Below are 21032 nucleotides of genomic sequence, written 5' to 3' on the forward strand. Positions count from 1 at the left end.
TTAATATTCAGGTTACTTTTTGGTTGTCTTAGTATGCATTATTATTTTTTCATTTCCTTTTACACATCCTACATTCAACTTATCCATATTAACAGAAGCACTGTTTAATTGGAATTCTGCTCTAATTCACCTGTTTCCATCCCTACATGTCTTGATTCTAAATAACTCCTAGTGTTACTCTTCAAGTTTTTCCATGATACAGAAATGCTTTCTGAACTTCCAGCTGAGAGGGATGTGAGGGATGTGATGTGATGTGATTCCTTACCTTTGCCTGTGGAAAATTCTTGAATGCATCTTGGTAAAGTGGCAGCAATATATCAGGCTTGTCAGAAATTAGTGTTGTGGACAAGAGGAGAAGAATCATGGAACTCAAAAGCACGTGTCAGGATTTTCTCCCACCTAACTGAAAGGCTTCTTGTTTTTCTTCTCCTGGCTATCTTTTTTCTTTCAGGCTTATCTTTCTGCATAAAAATTATGTCTGTTTTTGTCTGTCAGATTAGGCCAGTAGTTCTGAGCAGCTTTGTGTTCAGTCTGATAAGGATTTTAATTCGTGCTCTGTTATGAACTGATGTTAGCTTTGATCGGAAAAGGAAGAATTTGAAAAGAAATATTTGCTGCCTTAAGAAAAGTTCTAATTCATCTAGGGAATTCCTTTTCCTTAAGGTAACCTGTGATAGGTGTTGAAGTAGGTACCATAATGTATCTATAAAGTAGACTGGAAAACTTTAGCTCTTTTGAGAATGTGCCACTTCAGTGAGGAGTGTTTTATTCTGTATGATGTTTTGGATTTATTTTATTTTAGTTGGAGTAGTATATATACCTTGCATGCATGTGTGCACACAAACCCTCCCTAGCTTGAATTATTAAATTTATTTCCTCTTTTATTTGGGAATGAAAGGCTTGCTTTAAACATTGAGAGACAATCATTCTCTACGCTGTCAGTAAATATTCCAATTCTTTGCTCGCTTCTCTTACTGTATCCTATAGCTTCTATTTTCTTTTTGTTCTTCTCTTCTGTTTTTCTTTACTTTTTTTTCTTTAAGTCTTCGTTGATTTTATTCCTGCCAGCACTTTTGTATCCATATTGCCCTGCCACTAATCCTTCTGCCACCCATCCTTCGCTGTCAGCTTCAGTCAAATCTCACTTCTGCTGCGGATTTGAGAGATCTGATTTCTGAGATTAATTTGCCAAGATTTTCCTCAAGTATCAAGGATGCTTCTGTTCTGCTCCTTTGTTCTGCTTTGCTTTCCAGTAGAGCAGCTCTTGAGTTTTGAGTACATTTATAAGTTACAGTCTTTCAGTGAGACTTTTGTGGTAACTTTCTTTATTTGGGTCCCCTTTTACTATCCCATAACAAAGAAAAAAGGGGTTTTTTTGGAGCAGCAACACCAGTAGATTGTGCTGTCTTCCTTGTGGCAGCTGGAGCTTCAGTCATCTCTCTCCTCTCCTGACCTTATGAAGGTTGCTTGACTGACAGGATATTTTTAGCTTCCATTTTTCCCATTGCCATTGTATTATTTTGTTGAGGATCTGTGCCAAGCTAATCATTCTAGAGTTCCTGAATCTCTCCTTTAACATTTTTTTAAAATACTGCATATTAATGTGGAAAGTCCTTTGATGTTTAGAATTTCTTAAGATTATTTAAAAACATTTGTGTTTCAGAGAGCTCCTTAGTTATTTCCTTGAAGCTTCTTGTGTGTAAATTATCTGGGCCTCTCCTTTGTAAAACACTCAGTTTTATCAGATACTGGTTTGCTTTTTTGCAGACATACTTTTTCTCTTCTTTACATATGATTTTAACAAGATGGAATCGTATGCTTTTTCCAGCTGTAGAAAAATTTTGCTTTTTCTTCCTATTTGTTTCATGACTTACCCATTTACCTGTGGCATTGAAGTTCAAGATTTTTGTTTTTTGGTTGGTTTGTTTTTGGGTTTTTTTTTCCCCGCCTTTTAGTTTCTCTGCTGCTTATAGCTTAGTCAACTTTACCTCTTGTTTCATTGCAGAATATCTATAGTGCTGTTTTTTGCTTTTTTTTTTTTTTATCCCGGGGTTGTTCACGAGCACTATGCAGTCAAGTCCCCCCTCTGCTTCAAAAGGGGAATCTTTTCGTTGTGGTTTTCCCTTTATCCCATTATCCCACAGTAAAAAGAAGGATATGACAGACCTGTCTGGGAGTGTAGTGACCTACCAGGACTGTATTTGGAGAGCTCTAAAGCGTGTGCTTTCATATCTAGCAGCTACAGATTTTTGTATCATTTGCTGTCCTACTTGAGAACAAGGTTTAATCTCAGGACCTATATCCTTGTGCAGTACTACCTACACATGTAGTGCTTGTAACCTGCAGACTTGTCTTCCAGGTTAAAAATGATGATGTAATATTAATAATTTACATTACAATATGATTAACTGTTGCTGAGTTTTACTATGGCAAGAAGGTTAAAGGTATTGAACCTCAGATGTAGCCCCTCTTTCTGATTTCTCTTTGTTACAGGCGACATTACAGTTGGAATACAGTTATTAATGCTTGCACTGTATAAACATTTTGTGCCTTGTGACCATCTAACAACTCAGTTACTCAGTAAAAACTGGTTTGAATTAAATGGGGATGTGCCACAAAAATGTATTTGAATCAATTCAGCATTGTTTAAGCATAGTAAAAGTCATTTTGTTTTGTAAATTTAGCTGACAAGTTTAAGTAGTTTAAGACGCCTCCTGATTTTGATTTCCCTGTGAATGTTGGGGGCAGAAGAACTGTCAGGTAGCCTGGAGGAAAACATAAAATTAGAGGGTTTCTCATGGATTAAGAAGATTGCTCAATATTTTGATAATTACCTACTGTATACAACCAAAACTAGGACTTGGTTGTAGTCTTCAGCTTTCAAGGCTAATGGCTCATTTTTAGAATAATTTTGTATTAAATCCTCATTAATTTCTAATAATCTTTGCAGGTTGTTATAAAGTGTGAGGGACGGTCATGCAATTTATTCTGCTAGGATTGGTTGAATAATTTGGCTATGTTCTGACCAGGAGTAGCATCAGTACTAGGTTTCTTAAAACCTAGTTCTTTGAGTATACAGTACTGAATAATACATGAAAACTGTCTGTCACTTCTGTATCTAAGCGTATTACTTGGTGTATTCACATTGGAAACACCTGTTTGCATTTTCTTGTTAGATACTTTGAGCTGCTTCTGTTTTGTTTCCTGCAGTCAGAAGCATATCACAAATTGATAAAATATTTTACTGTGTTTGAAGTGCCTAAACTTAGACAGATAGGATCTTTCTTGGGAGGCTTTGAAAAGTAGCTACGTCTCTCACTGAGAAAATTTTCATTAGATAACTTAATGTAGATACTGAAGAAGGATAGATAGAGATTAGCAGAGGGACTGTTATTAGAGTGTTGATGCTTTTCTCTTCTTGCCTACGCTCCACTCTTTTCCTGGAGGGCTGGGTAAGCTCGTAGAGTTTGCATGCTGCTTTTCACTCACGGTGGTGATTCTTCCCGCCTTGCACCAAGAACAAAGCCTAAGTACTTTTTCATCACTCTTTCAAATACAGAAAAAATTAGTATCTTCTCACATAATAGATGAATAGTGAGCTTTACACAGCACTTTATACTGTGTGGTGAGCACAGGAAAGAGTGAGGTCTGTATTCAAACCATGAGCTGCTCAGGGAAGAGCACGATGTCTGTGAGGACGTTACTTGGGGATGGCTGTAGAGCACACTGCTCATATCTGCCCTTCTGTGTACACAGAGCTAGGGGCTAGATATTTTGGGTAAACTCTAGTGGTGGCATAAGATTATATGAAGTTGTAATATTGACCACTGAAGATCCTTAGAAATCTCACCACGACTGTTTTTAGCATCGCTACAAATATAAGTATTTGTCCTGCTCTTCAGGCTAATGCCTCTTTCAGGTTGGCTGTTATTGTTCCTTGGTTTATACCCTAAATTGGATGCAATGTGATGGAGTGCTTTTATACAGCAAAATGGTATTTCATTCTTCGTGATTGTTTTATATCAAAGATGCTATTTATGGAACTATAATTTAATCAACTTAAAAGCAGATGGATTAGCATTTGCTTTATTACAGAGTTCGGGTATGTGAATAGAAGTTTATAAAGTTGACAGTATTTCTTAAGCGCTCATGTTTCTTTAGTTGTGGGTGTGGATTTAGTCTCCTAATTATAGTACTCTTCTAGGAGGGGCAGATGAAGTGAATCACTGTTCTAGGGGTTTACGTTTTTGTCCCACTGTCTAAGGAGGAGTGGAATTCCTCTGTATACTTTTGAATTCTGAATATTGCATGAGGTCAGTGTACTGAAATTCTTACTGTGGAAATGATTTATACCATCTGGTGACTGCTTTGGTATTGCTAATTCGATAGGTGACAACAATGCATTCTCTAAACTGACATTACTGTTTTGAATGCTGATAAGTTAAATCATTTTCTTTCCTGAAGATAGTTTTTATAATAAAATGGTGTGCTGGCCACTTTTGATGAGTAAAACCTTGTAGGAAAAAGTAAAATACATATCACTGATGCAAGGAGTTTAAAACCACCTATGCTTCAGAAGTAATTTTTAAAGAACAACGATAATTTTAAACAAAAAAAAAGTGTAAACAAAAATATACCTACAAGTTGCTTAGCCTTCATCATTCTATTCAGTCGTGTTTTTTCACTTTTGTTCACTTCTTTCTTGGTAAAATTCTTAATCCTATGTTTAGAGCCGTTTCGAATGAGTCTTGAAAAAATGCTGCTTCCTTAATCGGATTTATTGGGGAAAAAAGAAGAACAAAAAAAAGGCAAACCCGCCCCATTCTGCATTTACCAAAATATGTAATTTCTGAGCCTTACAGTTATGAGCATACAGATAGAGCAAATACAGTTTGAACTGTCTCAAATTTTCTTCCTGTTCAACAGTTGACTTCAAAAAAAAAAAAAAAATCTTGACTCAGTTTTGAGAAAACAGTAGTAAGTAAAGAAAAATTGGGTGGGAATGAGACCTTAAAAGACAGATACCATGCAAGTTTTGGGGTTTTTTGCATGGCATCATTACAGTGGGTAAGCATTACACATTAGTTTTTGGTTTTCCTTAAAAAAAAGGTCATAATTCATTGACCCATGAGCTTCTGTTAAAACACACAGATAAACCTTTTTTTTTTCCACCAATGTCTGTTTTGTGTCCAAGCACACCCATGATATCAATCAACAGATTTGTCCATGCTATTATGTTTGTTAAATAGGCAGAGATTTTATTTTTTAAAAAGTAAATTTTGTAGTGTTCTCTGAAAGGTTCTGTTATCAGTGCTATTATGTTCATGTACTAGCCTTAATTTAAATATCTGCGTGAAATTAATTATAAGTGTTTTGTAATCCCTTCATGATGCTGTTTTTGAACATGCCGTTGTTGTAGCCCAGCTACATTGGAGTTATTTTCTAATAACTCCTGACTTCTAGTAAAGAAATGGAGATCAACTTTATGTTAATGTATAAATGTATCATGCACCCATATTTTAAGAACTTCATGGAATTCTGGTTGGGTTTTTTGCTTTTCTTACCCTCCCTCTTCTCAAAGTCATAGAAGACCCAAGAGGTACAGAGAGGCACAACAAGGATCATGAAAGGTAGGGACAATTTCCTACAAGAAGTGATTAACTTTATCTACTTACCTTTCAACCTAAAGAAGAGGTGACTTAGGAGGAAGATGGGGTGATAGTTTGTAGAATGTGTGTAGGAAGCAACTGTTCAATGTCTCTTCCAATACAAGGACTGGCAGGTGTCAGAAAATGTTGCTGGTCTGCAGGTTCAGAATCAAATGGCAGGAAATGCTGCATTTTGTGGGTAACTGGTGAAACTCCTCACGGTATGATGTTAGAAGGGCCAGATAATGACTGGACAAATGCCGCAAAAGAAAACGTATCTGGAACTAAAAAATGCAGAGATCTCACTGCTACTCAGCCACAAACAGTGTGAAGCTGGACAGATACTTGGATAAGTGTCGTGGCTTCCTTGGTTCCTAAACTCCTCCCTACACATCTGGCTTGCTTGCTGCTGGATGCAAGGCTAAATAGAACTTTTTGGATTGATGTGGTACAGCCACTTTTTTTTGTTGTTGTTCTGGGATTTCAGTTAGGGTTTCCCTTTGTGGTTTTTGTGATCTGGGGAGACTTTTTTTTTTTAAGATCATAAAACTTCATTTTTCATTAACTAGTTATCTCGCAACTCTTTAAGTCATAGTTCAAGCCTGCAGTTACGTGAACTAAATGCCGTCCTTTAAAGTTTCATATTTAGAGATCTGGGGATGTATCTTATTCAACTTGAAAAATGTTGAGGAATGATTAAATGGAAAAAGTATGCAAAATTATTGCTTAAAAGGGTTATCTCTGGCCTATGGCAAAGAATCCTAAGCAATGACAACTACAGTTTTTAAGAAAACTGCTTTTTGAAAAAGGGTTTGCATGCTTGTATTTTTAGCGAACCTTTGGTTTGCTTTGGTTGAGGAACTAAAGAAATTGCTTGTTTAAAAACTCAAAATGTAAAATTTCTTACTGTTGAGTAGTAGTGCTAATCCCAATGCCAGGAGGAAGAAGGAACGCTTGCAAGAAGTCTGGCCTAGAAACACGGCAAGAGCAGAAATGTGAAAAGCCATGTAAGAGTAAATAAATTCTAGGTCATGGGGGAGCCATCGTGGAATGGCAGAGGTGGCAGCTTAAGGGTTTTTGCACATTACCCGTAATATTTCTAAACAGCCTTTAGTTCTGCGCAATTTTTCTTGGCCCTAAAAGTAAGCACAGGTCTTGGATTTGTGAGTAGATCAAGCTAATACCATCTTCTTTTCATGTCTTTGTATAGCGATTATGGTTTTAAAGTTAAGCATATGGAATTTAGGAATTACTGGAATGAATTTGCTTTTACCCGAGACTGATGTATAAGTGTGCTAGGGTGTAGTCATTAATCATTTCATCTCATATTGTTTCTAAACCAAGACAGCGTCTTAGTTTAGCATGCAAAAAATAATGAGCTGCTCCGCTTATCTTTTCCTTTTCTTCACATAATGTGCGAGTTTAAGCCTGCTGTAGTGCATGCTGTCTGAAGCCAGCACAGTTGCAGAATATTTGGTTCTTTCTCTTCTTTTGATGCTGGTCATTCTCCCTTGTCATGCAACGGTGCCTTCAGCTGCCGGGTGGCTGTTCCTCTGGGGCCAGGCCGGGCTCTTAGGGGTGGTGGTGTGCTGCTCTGTCACAAGGTGGAAAACTGGGACAAAGAGACCTGCCTGAGGCAACGGGGTGGGTTTGTGGCACCATCGTGAGGAAACCTGAAGATTTCCTAAATCCTGTAAAGTTGTCCCTGTATTTAATTCTTTTTTTCACGTTGGCTTTTCAAAAGGATTTCGTATCACCATCTGCTACTGGCTAATACCCATGTCTTCAAGTAATCACACAGCTCATAGCAAACTGCTGCTGTTTCGATTGTCTCACTCCAGGTGTTGGTGGATTGCATATTTATATTTTAGTTTCTGATTCAAACAAAGTAATTCCTACGCTAAATCTATCTATTAATAAACTCATTAATGCAGTCAAAATGTTTGCTCTGTTCTCTCCCAGTGTTCGGGCTGGAATGACAATGGTTTTCTGCTTCCCTGGAAAGCGTATACACCAGACTGGCTTTTAGACGCATTCCTCTGTTTGCTGAGTTCCTTTTCTAAAAACATTAGAGGTCTGATGTGTAAGATCCTCTTTTCCTGACTAAAATTTGGATAAGCTTAATTGCCATATGATTTATTTTGTTTTCTTTTAGTGGTAGCTATTTAAAGGATTGAAATTGTCAGAAGCCGGTCATTCCTGTTTATTTAAAAAAAGTCTTCTAAGAGGTATAAAATTCTAGCAATACAAATTCTGCAAATCAGCTGTGCTGCTTTTACTTTCCAAAACAAGCAGCAATTTCTGCTTTGGTCTGCTGGTGTTTGGAGATACCTTGTAATCTTAGTTTAGTTGGGGGTGGGTGTCCTTTTCTATCTGTGGGATTTTTTTTTCTTTCTAACTCTCTGGGTTGTTTTTTGGTTTTGTTTTTTTTTTTTCCTTCAGTTTAACAGGTGCGTGCAGTACTTCTTCAGGACAGAAAGTAGTGCAGAATGAAAAGAAGCAAGGGTGAGGCTTTTATTTGAAAGAAAAAAAAAAAGAGCTGAGGAGGAAGTTCACTGCTGAAAGGGTTATTGTAATCAAGTTTATCATGGGAGCTTGGTGTTGTGTAACTGAAACTCTAGCTTGTCCATACCTGTCTTAAAGCATTACTTAATGAAGAAAGAAAACAAACCTACCAAAATATTTATGAAATTCAATAAAATTTGTTCTCAAACTCTTAAATTTCAATACATCATGACAGTTCAGCTCCGTGTTGGATTACTCTCTTAGAAAGACTAAATTTTTTAGAAAGGTGATATTCATCAGAGTTAGCTTGTGAGCATGATCAGACTAACACTCAAGCACATGTCTCTGGTTTAATAATATTGAAACTCATTTATTCAAAAACCACTTTAGCCAGGAATCATGTAATCTACAAGATATCTTCCTCTGAAAGTAGCATATTAAAAGGTCTACCATGCATCCAACAAAATTTTTTTTTTTCTTTCTAGTAAAGGAGTACATCTGTGCTGGATGTTACTGTTGAGTTAGCTTTTCCTCTGGCTGTGGGTTGCTGGCTCATCCACATGCCATTTTGAATTCTTCATTAAAAACTGCCTGTGTCAGTTGAATGCAGTCTAATATCCTAGCACACGTAGATTTTTTTTTTTACCTCTCAAAAATGCGTGAGCATTGTTTACTAAGTCATCTTCTAAAATTAATCTTTTTTTCTCTACAAAGATCCTTCTCATTTCCTCTGCAGCAATGATCAGGAATGATTTGGGATGTTAAGATGTAGTAGCTGTTTCAGCTGAGACAGTTACCAAAGGAGAGAACAAGACAGAGGCTGCCAGTGTGACGACCTCCATGATTTTCAAACGGTATCTCCTTTTTTTTTTCCAATTCCCCTCCTGCCCACCCATTTGTTGCCAGGCAGATAGTCTGGGCAACGTGTTTGCCTGGCTTCAAGATGGACAAATTGATTTTATTACCTTGTGCTAACCTTTCAGTTATCCTTTCTGCTTGATGAGAGGCTTGTAAAGCAGCAACTATAAGTGTGTGCTTGGTCTCTCTCTGTTTTTTCTAGTGGAAGATGATGTGTATTTCTTAGCAGTTATTTAAATGGAGTTGTAGCAGTTTCATCTGTCTTTGTTCTTTTTGTCATTTGGGTTGGTTTTAATAATTCCAGGCACACCCTCTCTCTGTTACATCAGCATTTGTATGTGATTCATGGATATCAGGGTTTGAAGACATTTATCCGCTCATTTAGTCCACATAAAGATGGCTGCACTGAGTCAGACTCAAGGTTCATTGAATCTGGCCTTCTGTTTCTTCTGATAGTGACCTAGGAAAGGGCATAGGAGCAGGGTGCAGTGGCTCTCCCCACTATACTTTCATACTTCTCTCCACTATACTTTCACACATGCCAGCAATTCACAAGCCTGGGACATTTCTACACAGCAGTGGTAACAGTTATAATGCCCAGCCTTTACATTGCATGAGTCTTTTCTGCATACCCTGCTCTCTGGCAAAGAAGGCATACATGAAAAATTTAGCTTTAGACTACACTGAATCTAACTGTGCAACAGAGTTGACTACATTACTTTTGCTGTCTAACCTAGCTGGGGAAAAAAGTATTAGTGAGTGCCGGTTATTTTTTAAAGTTTGTATTCATAATAGAACATAGTGCTAAAGCACATTTAATTTGTGTGTGATGGCTATTGGATTAGTTTGCTGCTGTTCCAGGTGGGATGGTGATGGTCCCTGAGAGGTGGACAGGGGTTCGGCAAGGCGGGGAAAAATGTTCATTAAAAAAATATACATTAGCCAGATTTATTGGTGTGTGTTTGTATGGGAGGTCACCAGACTGTGTACTGTTAGAGTACACACAAAACATGAAAAAATAAAAATCTTTGGTAATCTAGGAGTTTGGCCTAGCCGATGACGGTAAGGATGCAGGATGTGACGATTGGCTCACAAGCTCATTTCATTCTATTTTAAATACTAATTTGGGCATAAATTTCACAGCTGATCCACTTATTGTCTCTTACTGTCAATTCTTTCATGAAACCTGCATGTACTGTGGCTGGCATCATCCCACATCTGGTCGTCTGCTGCATAAGCCTGATATATCTGAACCAGTTGAGCAGCAGAAGTAAAGTGAGGTGAACCAGGCTCCACAGAGCACTCAACTACTGTGGCCATTGTTGGTACTTAATTTTACCTTACGTAATTGTAAAGCTGGTTTGGGTTCCTGGCAATGTGTGTTTCAATGCAGGCTATATTCAAAGATGTTTACACACGTTAGGGCATCCACTTGATTTATTACTTTTCCAATAAATATATTTTGGTTTATGAACGCATCTTGCTTTATGCAAGGATTGAACCAAAATTCTGGATTGTCTTGCAAAAACCCCTTCACCAACCCTCTGAACTTTGATGTTTTCCAAATCTTCAGGTTAAATTGCTTTTCCTGAGAAGTTTGGTATACTCTCTTGCAGACTTGGTCATCTTAAAAATGATGAAGACTTGCTGGTTTTTAGATAATTCCAAGTGTATCCAAACTCTAAATGTCAAAGATTCCCAGAGACCTACAAAAAGCCAATAATGAAAAAGTGAAGTTGGACTGTATTAGGTTCCAGTATTAGGCGATTCTTTTAATGGCCATTTAGGAGAGATGTCGGCTGCTGAACATGAACAGCACAGGTGAAGGCAGAGCTGTAGAGAACGCGCAGGCATGGGAAGAAAGGGTTCTTGGGGTGGAAATTCACAGGTAGAAGGATGACGAGGAAGGGAACTGAACAGAAGGGGAAAAACATAAAAAGGAGAATTTAAAACAACTCTTTAATTCATTCTTTTCAGAAAGGATAGAACATAATCACAATAAAATAAAATGAACTGTGAATATGTAAGTAATGGCCACTGGATATTGTCCTGATACAGGAGAAGGAAATGGCCTATACAGTCATCTAAGAAGAGAGTCAGTCAGACCACATTTAAAGCAAGAAGCTATGGAGCCCGCAAATGAATCTAGAAAGCCAGCCAGTGCAGACTGTTTTCTACTTGTTGATCAGCAACATTCTGATATTGTTCAAACAAGTTGGAGAAGCTGCAATCTTGGCTTACCCAAAACAATTACCTGTTACTGTGATCTGATTATTATGCTAATGGTTTGGCTCATCTGATTCTGAAAACCAGCTTGTTCTTTTCTAATACAGGTGAAAAAATCCATGTAATTTTCAAAGATAAAGCCAACCAATTTAAATAGTCTAATGAATATTTATCATCATGAAAATCTTGTTCTAGATACTTCTTCACCAGCTCAACAGTGTGTATTTTGTTCTCCTATGCTCAGTTGAGGGGGGGCGGTGGGGAGGGGAATAAAAAAAATATTCTCAAGTAGTAGTAATCTTTCCTATTGCTTTCTGGAGAAGACCAGAAGTTACTGTATTTGTCATGTGTGGGAATAAGATATAAAGACTTTAAAGGCAAAAGAGTTAAGAATTGTTCTTGGTAATCTCTGTACCCCATCTGGACAAGTTATAGACTCTGTCAGTGTTGCTGATCAGTCTTGAAGAAATCCCAGCTTGTGAAACAGCTGAAAAGACTAGCAGGTGGCATAACTTTAGAAGAGTTTTCTCTCAGTCTTCCTGAAATTATTAAGTGCCCTCAAGGGTTTGTAACTGAGTTTTATACATGGAGTGGTTCCCGGGTTCTCAAAACAAGGTGAGAGCTCAGTAACACCACGTGCTGATGGACAGGGGAGTTGACCTAATATTTAGCACAGAAATACAACTTGAAAATCTGTAATGTAATATTTTTCAATTTTTGATTGGATAAGTGAAAGTTGTACTCGGAGAGCATGTGGCGTATGATCTAACACCGTCCCCTCTTGTCCAAGTACTCCTCCCTTAGGGTTTAATCACAGGATGCTGGAGGCAGGGTTTTTTCACCTGAAGGAGGGAGGCCCCAGCTCTAGATCATGCTTTCCTAGTTGATCTCCTGGTTGACTTTCAGTGCAACTTGTTCTATCAGGTTCCTTTCTTCTGGCAGAGATACATAGCTGGGTAGAAGGTGAAACTTTTTTTTAAATTTTGAGGCTGCTTGTTTGCTGCATCTGGAATTTGGGTGTTCTTTCTGTTTTAACTCTTCCAATACGTATGAAGCTTTGCAGAATAAGATATTTACTATATGAACTCGCAGATCTTTCAGAATTAAACAGAGTATGAACAGGGTATATAATGACCGATGAAAATTATCAGTGCTTGATTTCTGAAGCACTCTACGGTCTCTGCAGTCCTCAACCTTTCAGCCTTCAGCCCTTTGTTATGATGTGTCCTGAGGTGTGATATTGCATTGGATTCAGCTTACGCTTGCAGTTTACAGTTCAAGAGATTACCGCTTACTCCTGGAAGCGTGATGTTCGGTTCATCTTGCATCGTTATGACTCAGCGCTGTGTTGTAGACACATGAGTACTACAGTGAATGCTTTTGAGCTTAGGGGGTCAAGCGCTGGAAAGTAGCAATTGATTTGATTGATCTTTATGGTGGATTAGTGTGCCTTCTGCATGTCCAGTTGTATTTACATCTCTTTATGAACACACATAAAACCAATTTTTGTCTGTTAACATCCTTTCTAAAATAAGCCAAATAATAGCTCTTGGCATTAATTTTTATTTGTAGTTTTTATACCACTTGTTTGCTCTTTGAAAAACAAAAAAATGTGTCAGTTGCAATTGTAAAGCAAAGAGTGTTTTTTAACCATTTTGAAAAAGAATCTAATTGCCTTCTCTAAATTGCAAACAAAAGCTTTGAAGCAAGTCTGCTGGGCTTGAGGAGGAAGGGATGATTCACTAGTACCTAGGATAGGAAAGCTGTCTCCTTAGCCTGATGCAATGAGAGAAGCTCAGGTGTAGGTGCCTACCTTGAGCCCTCCAATTAAGAGCTATATTTGTTAAAGTACCTCTGTGTTAAATTAGACTGTTCAGATAACTTCATGGGTGATAGGTTGATGTTTGAGAATGAAAATGCTTCAAATGACTGAATTCCTGTGTCTTAATTTGTTTTCATCTGTGATATATTATTAAGAAGCTACTAATTCAACTGCTTTTCATTAAAGGGAAAAATGTATTTTCTTTATATCTAATTAGGAATAGTATTTATGTGATGCTTTTATTTGAATTCTGTGGGATTTTAATTTTTTTCTAAATACACTCAGGAGACATTACATATGATCCATGTTTTGTTCCAGATTGTTTTGGTATTCAATTTACCACTGCTTTTTAAAAGGAATGGAAAGTACTGTGAGTCTGTAGAAGTCTGGTAATGCGTGTTTTTCTTGTTTCTCAGGATAGTCCTGTAGCAGTCTAAGCCAATTTTTAACACTGTTTGGAAAATATAATGAACATGATAAAACTTCCTAACTGTTACAAAAAGTTGCATGTGTAATAGTGAGTGACAGCAGAATTATTCATTTGCTTAAGCATGTGCTCCTGCAGTTAAGCAAGTCTGAACTGCCATCTGAGGGGAGATCATTTAAAGAATGAAAAGGAAATGTTGGCAATCATTCAAAACAGTAAAATTTGAGCATTGGCTGCACAGCCTATATTGAAATAGATGAAACCAAATGATTGAATAAAAATGCATTATTTCAGTCTTACTGGTGTTGTAAACATGACTTCTCTGGTTTTAATCTGATCTAGAAAACCCAGAAGCCTGAATTCACTCTTGTTCAGGAAAGTTTTGAATCTGTGCGCAGAATGTAAACCCCTGCTAAATTCCTATTAAAGGAAAGTACCTCATGCACAAATTGACTTGAAAAATATGAATACATGACAAAGCGCTCTGCTGAATTAGAACCACCAACACAAGAAGAAAGCATTTTTATATGTTTAAAATGGTAAAGTAGGCTAAACAACTGAAAATTATTGCTTTAAGAGGTAAATTCAAGTAATTATTTAAAATAAAAAGAATTAAGAATGTTTAATAAAACAGTTAAAGTATTAAGAAATTAGGGTCAAGTGTTACAGTCCATACTTACGCAAACTTCAGGTCTTGCTGAGTTCATTATGAATAAGCATGTCAAAATCTGGCTGTAAGTTATATTTTCCTCTAGCAGGAAAACGTCAGTAGAAACTGGGAGAACTTTCTCCATGCAATTAATTTTTCTAAAAAGAGAGTTGCATATTTATTTTCAAGAATAGATGTGGCAATATGGAATTAGATTTTTTAAAAATTAAATTCTATGAGAGATTTTGTGAAAAGGTTCTAGAGAATGTGGGCCTGCTGCTGAATGGGAATGGGGACATAGTCACAAAGACCAAGGAGAGGGCTAAGGTGATGAATGCTTTTCTTGCCTCAGCCTTTGCTGATAACACCAGCCTTCAGCAGTCCCAGGTCCTTGAAACCAGTGGGAAAGTCCAGGGGAAGGCAGACTTACCCTTGGGGTGAGAAGGAGCTGCTTAGGGAATATTTAAACAAACTGGATGTATGAAGGTTCATGGGCTGTGATGGGATGCAGCCACAAGTGCTGAGGGAGCTGGCTGGTGTCATTGCAAGGACACTATCAATAATTTTTGAAAAGTCATAGTGACTGGGGGAGTTTCTTGAGGCCTGGAAGAAAGCAAACATCACCCCTGTCTTCAAGAAGGGCAGGAAGGAGGATCTGGGGAACTAAAGGCCTGTCAGCCTCATACTGATCATATTCATATTGATAAGTATAAACAAATACATAAATATGGAAGGTGATGGGGCAAATAAATGTGGAAAACATTTCCAAATGTGGAAGGCCAAGATGATGACTGGGAGTAGTCTGAATGGATTTAGGAAGGGGAAATCGTCTGACCAACCTGATAACCTTCTATGACAAGTAGAAGGCTTGGTGGATGTTCTTTATCTTGACTTAAGTAAGGCTTTTGACACTGTCTTCCACAACATCCTCATTGACAAACTGATGAAGTTAAGAACTAGTTAAGTGAACTGCGAGGTGGATTGAAAACTAAGCAAGTTCACAGATGATGTGAAACTGGGAGGAGTGGTTGATAGACCAGATGGGCATGCTGCTGATTAGGAGGACCTTGCCAGGCTGGAGAAATGGGCTGACAGGAACTTCATGAGGTTTGACAAAGGGAAATGTCAAGTCCTCCACCTGGGGAGGAATAAGTACAGACACCTGAACATGCTGGGGGCTGACTGGCTGGGAAGCAGCTTGTCAGAGAAGGTCCTGCGAGTCTTTATGGACGCAATGCTGTGAAGAGGAATGTGAGACAGCAATGTGCCCTTGTGACAAAGCTGATCATCCTGGGCTGCATTAGACAGAGTATTGACAGCGTGTCAAGGGAGTTGATCCTTCCTCTCTACTCAACACTGGTGAGATGCATCTGGAGTGCTGAGTCCAGTTCTGGGCTCCCAGTACAAGAAGATGTGGACATACTGGAATGAGCCCAGTAAAGGGCCATGAAGGTGAAGGGAGTGGAGCATCTGGCAAATGAGGGAAGGCTGAAAGAGCTGGGACTGGGTCAGCCTGGAGATGAAGAAGAGAAGACTCAGGGGAGTATGATGTCTGTATGAATACCTGACAGGAGAATGCAAAGGAGAACCACCAGATCATCCTTAGTGGTATCCAGTGACAGGATGAGTGGAAATGGATACAAATGGAAATACAAGAAATTCCATTTAAGCATAAGGAGGAAAAAAAAAAAAACCAAACCTTTTTTCTTTTGTACAGTGAGCGTGCTGAAACACTGGAGCAGATTTCCCACAGAGCTTGTGGAGTTGCCATCTATGGAGATACTCAAAATCCCACTGGACACAGTCCCGGGCAGCCTGCCCTAGCTGACCCAAGTGAGGGGCTTGGACTCAAGCAGTGCCTGCCAGCCTCAACCCTCTGTGGTTCTGTGATCTCTTCACTCTTTAGAGAGTTCACCCTCAATTGCACCCATTTGGGTTTTTTTGTTTGGTTTGTTTGCGGCTGGTGTTTGTTTTGGTGGGTTTTGTTGGGGATTTTTGGGGGGGTTTTCTGGGTTTTTTGTTTGGTTGGGTTTTGTTTGGTTTTGGTGTTTGTTTGGTTGGGTTTGGTGGTTTTTTTTTGTTAATGCTTTTTCAATTTTGGAGCATCTGGAGACATACTGATCACAAAGTGGGTTGGTTGGAAGTCTGAAGCAAATTTTTGTTTGTTTTGGGTTTTTTATTATATTCTATGGGCTTTAAAATTAGCACGTTTCACTACTTTGCTGCAGTCTGGCTCCTTTCTTGCACATGTTTGTAGTCATATAGAGTGCTAAAAGAGTCTGTGTAAATAATGCTGTATTAAATAATACAGAATCTAAAATGGATAACTAATTTAAAATCAATAACAAATATGGTAATAGAGCAAATGTGTAACACCCTCTAACCCTGTCTTTCAGTCATGGCCTGTATATGAAGAAGTATACAACAAAATGCTTGAGCTTGCAGTGTTTTTAGACCTGCCTCGTTTTCCAGATATAACAGACAGCTGCTTTCTTCATCCAGACATGTTGTGCATGAAGTACTTGATGGAAGCTAATTTGCCTGGTAAATATTTTCCCAAACCCGAACTGATAAAATTTTTCTTTGGTTTATTAAACTCTAGGAAAAAAACTTGATTTACTACTTTAAAAGTGCCTACTCTTTTCCTTCTAATTTATACCCATTTAAGCTTGAACTGAAAGATAACTTCTATAGAAAGCACCTTCATCAAACATTTAGAGGATGTATTACAGGCCCAGATATGCAGGAGCACTCTGGTGCTGGCTCTCTATGGCTGTGGAGTGGATACTTCATTTCAAATCTTTCAGTAACCATGTGAACTAAGAGGCACTAGTTGAAGTCACTTGACTTATTAACTTTAGCTAAATGATTGATGAAGTTGGGACCTGATTGCTTGCACTGGATTGTCATATATTCTATAATATTGCATATTAGCATTAATTTTAGTATTAACAAGGGATCCTGTGTGACAAATCAGCTGCTGTCTCACTTGATTTCCTATTTAGTTTTGAAATTGTATATTGCATAAATATCAAACATTTGTGTTCATCCTAAAATTAAGTCTTGAATATTGAACTGCCAAAGAAAGACCAATAAGTCCTAGTGCATGAACTGTCTGTTGGGCTACCATACTTCCTATGAAATACCACTGTCAGTGAAGATGGGTTATACAAACAGCCTGTAAATTAATATTTTTTCCTCAAAGCATTCCAACAATTAATAGTTTGGGGGGTTTTATTATCTTATTTTACAGTTAGTTACATTGAACAAAGCTACTTGGCTTTTCTGTGTACTCAGAGTTGAGCAAAGAGAAGACAAACAAGAGATTTAGGGCTAAAATTCCAGAGTAGATATTCTGATTTTGTAGTTTTACACCACTGTTGCACTAGAGCCTGTAGAGGATCATATTATGTTTCAGATTTTTAAGTATCAATTGAATCAAAGAAGCAGCTAGAAATTTGACTTTTTTCAGATTTATTACAGAGAAATACAATGCTAAGTACTCTTTGAAAATTACTGTAAAAGAAGAATACATTGTCCTTTACTTTTTCCTTGAAACTAAACTTTTGATCATGTTAGAAGAATTTTTTTAGAATTTGAAGGACTACTGTTATTGTCTAACATCTCCTAATAAATAAATGAAGCAATGAATTCGCAGTGCCTCTTAGCACCTTATAACAACAATAATAATGAAAAAGCCATTTTAAGTATCTGAAATAAAAGAAAATAAACTGACACTATTTATAAGAAAATCTGGTTTCATGATTTTGTTTAACTTTTACTGTCATGTATGAGAGGATTAAAAATTAGTTCCTACCGAACTCTGTAAGCAGCAAGAGAGTATAAAGTGTAACTGGATTAAGGTTGTACTTAGTCAGACATTGCTAACCTTTGTGGAATCTGATGGTGATGTAATCAACTCCTGCATTTCTTGCTGAACAGGAAAGGTGAGAAATTTGGGGGATTTGTATCTCTGAAAAATAAGCATAGAGTAATAAGAGACTATATAAATATCACACTGCTGCTTTTGGAGCTGTAATTGTATTTTGACACAACCCGGCTTTACAGTGTAATGCCAGTTTTAACTAGGCTGGGATTGTCTGTACCTCAGCTGGGTTTTGTTAGGGTAGGAGCAAGCGCTGCCCTGCCATGCTGGGCTGCTGTTCATACCCAACTAAATTCTTTAAAACTAGCCCCTGTTCCTCTTTGCAGTACTGAATCTGTCCTTGCATAGGTGTTTAGTCAACATGGAGGAAAAAAGTTTGTGCAAGTTTTTGGCTTTTGGGGTATTTTTGAAACTATATTTATGCAGATTTGAGATAAGCTTTCCCACAACAATATTCAGGCTGATCTAACATCATTCAAGTAACATCAAAACACTATTAAATATGTGAGGTTTTTTTCCCCTCCATGTAAATAGATAATAAGTCACGACTGTTTTCCATGAAAGCACAGTGAAGGTTGCCTAGTATTTTTAAAAATACCTCAAAATACTCTTTGCTGTCTGATGGTCCTAAAAGACATAAGCATTGTTTTCCTCAAATGACCAACATATTTGCACTGTAAAAGTACTTCTATCTTGACTCAACATACTCATTTTATATTTTTATTTACATTCATCAGATGAATTGCATAATTGGACTTGTCGAGTGGTGAAAAAGATCTGCATTGGAGAAGCGGATTTCCTGACTCTTGTGCCTGGAAATAAGACAAGAAGAAATGTGAAATACGATGTTCTTGCTGCAGCAGTTATTGTAGTTGTGCTCAAAATATTGTTTTTATTAGATGATCACTATGAGTGGTAAGTGTACAGGAAATCTGTAGCAAAGCCCAAATTTCAAATAGTGCAAATGATTGTCTTGGATCATTCTTTCTTTAGTAATATTAAATTTATAGTATTTCAATTTTGATTAAGTTCAGTAGCATAGAACATACACTGAAGGCATTTTAGACATTAAATATTACTACTTTTTTAAAATCATTAGTTTGAACCTGAAACTTGGAATAAAATTAGGGTGCAATTTTTGTTGGTTGTATTTGACCTTCATGTGAAAAGTACGGTATTTTGATCTACAAAATATCCTGTGGTTTTTTTTTTTCCAGGTTACTTTCAGACTTTGCTGAAGAAAGAAATAAAAATAACAAAGAAGGTACATAAATATTCTAGTAGAAGCAGTCTTATGATTTTGTAAATTAAATAACTTTGTAATCAGGCTTAGAAGGACTTGTCTTATTGATCATTAAAATGTGTTTTTGTCATTTATTCTTTTAGGGCAAGTCTTTATTCAAAGAAAACAGTATAACTTGTTCCTGTAAAATCATCTCAGTTTACCTGCGTGATTCTTATTGTATTGGATAGGGGAGTTCGGTACACATTTTGCTAGGTACTTTTCTGCTTCTCCTTGTCCATGTTTGCCTCTTGTTTTAGAATTTTATGCATGGTAGGTGAAGATGAATGGATATACAGTAAAGAGGGAATGTGCTTTGATCGTAAATAGCAGATACTTATTAGGGGCATCAAACCACATTTATGATAAAATCCAAACCTGTTTAGTCTTGTTAAATAAAATGTCTTAGTGTGTAACATATTTCAGATGTAATCTATTTTCTTAGTCCAAATAATCCTGAGAGAGTGTGGAAAAGCTAGCAGCAATTAAGATACAGAAGATAATGGTGCGAACATGGTTCTTTGAGGGCAGAAAGACCAAATCAAAGATTAGAAATCTACAGGAAGATGTTCCGTGTCCTAATCCAGATCACAGTTGAAGATAAGATCAAATATATGTTACAGTGGTTTATCTTTTAAGCCTTCCATCCAGTTTTGGGTCCATTTTGACCCTTTTGTTACTTTTTAAAAATTTAAGTCAATAGTAAAATCAGTGTTAGCCATGCATGAACACAATTACTGCTGTATCTAGAGATAGTCATCACTGTTAACAAAACCCAGTAATTTTCATTTTCAGGTGGATACACAAACTTATTTTGGGTCTCTTTTTTTTTTCTTTTAATTTCCCTTGAAAACCTGAAGTAGGTAACAGTGACAAGAGTAGAAGTTGTGCAACTGCTTATAAGCTAAGGCTCAAAGCCATTCATGTCTTAATGGGGTTTCTCTCTTATTAACAAGGTGCACTGCCCTTGGAATTAACAACTTATTCTTTGTCCACTTTTTTACTTTAAAATCTGCTGGTACATAATTATCTATGTGCTGTTATGTTGTACCTGTCCTTAAAATGTTGGGTGATGGTGAGCGGCTGTGCAGAGGAGCTGATGTGAGACTTTCTGTTAGAGGACTGATTACTGCCAGAGCTCAAAACTGCCTCTGGCATTTTCCCAAAGTTAGCATGCTGAAATGAATAATGGTTAATACCTGAGTTTTAAAGATCCAATTTATGTTGACTCCATTATCAATTTAACTATCCTTTCTCTAGTCTTTTTTTAATTAAAAAATAGTATTTCACCTCCAACAGTTTTTCAAGACAGGCTGTACAGTAGGTACTGTACAGTAGGCCCCCCACACCCCCCCCGACTGCCCTCTCAGCACTTTAGGAGTACTTACTTAAACATCTGGGTTTAAGGAGTTCCTAAAAGAAGTTGTATCCATACCTTTGAATTTTAAGAACTACTGAAGGTCTGTCTTCCCTTCATTTGTCTGTTGCTTTTTGAGTCCATCCATACTTCTAGCATCTAAGGCAGGATAGCTCAAATAGTAAAAAAATCAGATAATACAAAATGTATTGATTATAAGAACAGTATATTCACCTTCAAAACAGTTTAAACAGCTAGCTGGCAAAGCTAAGCATGATGCAAGCATTGCATGCAGTGCAGCTGGGCTGATGGGGAAATGCAAAGCCTCGTTAATCACAATGCAGATAATCCACCCACGGGTAATAAGAGTTG

At 37.4% G+C, this 21032-nt stretch overlaps 1 protein-coding gene across 2 annotated transcripts in view; it reads left to right on the plus strand.

Moving 5' to 3' along the window:
• The window catches only part of TAF1B (TATA-box binding protein associated factor, RNA polymerase I subunit B), a 50793-nt gene that overhangs the window by 21324 nt on the left and 8437 nt on the right, over positions 1-21032 (plus strand). For both annotated transcript variants that reach the window (XR_010372363.1, XM_064448024.1), the window contains exons 9-11: positions 16532-16679; positions 18759-18936; positions 19239-19285. Coding sequence is in view for 1 of the 2 variants with exons in the window: in XM_064448024.1 (XP_064304094.1) it covers positions 16532-16679; positions 18759-18936; positions 19239-19285 (373 nt within the window). In the remaining variant the exon portion in view is untranslated. The remainder of the gene's footprint in view (positions 1-16531; positions 16680-18758; positions 18937-19238; positions 19286-21032) is intronic.

This window comes from Phalacrocorax carbo, chromosome 3, assembly GCF_963921805.1.
Source record: "Phalacrocorax carbo chromosome 3, bPhaCar2.1, whole genome shotgun sequence".
In the NCBI taxonomy this organism is placed as follows: domain Eukaryota; kingdom Metazoa; phylum Chordata; class Aves; order Suliformes; family Phalacrocoracidae; genus Phalacrocorax; species Phalacrocorax carbo.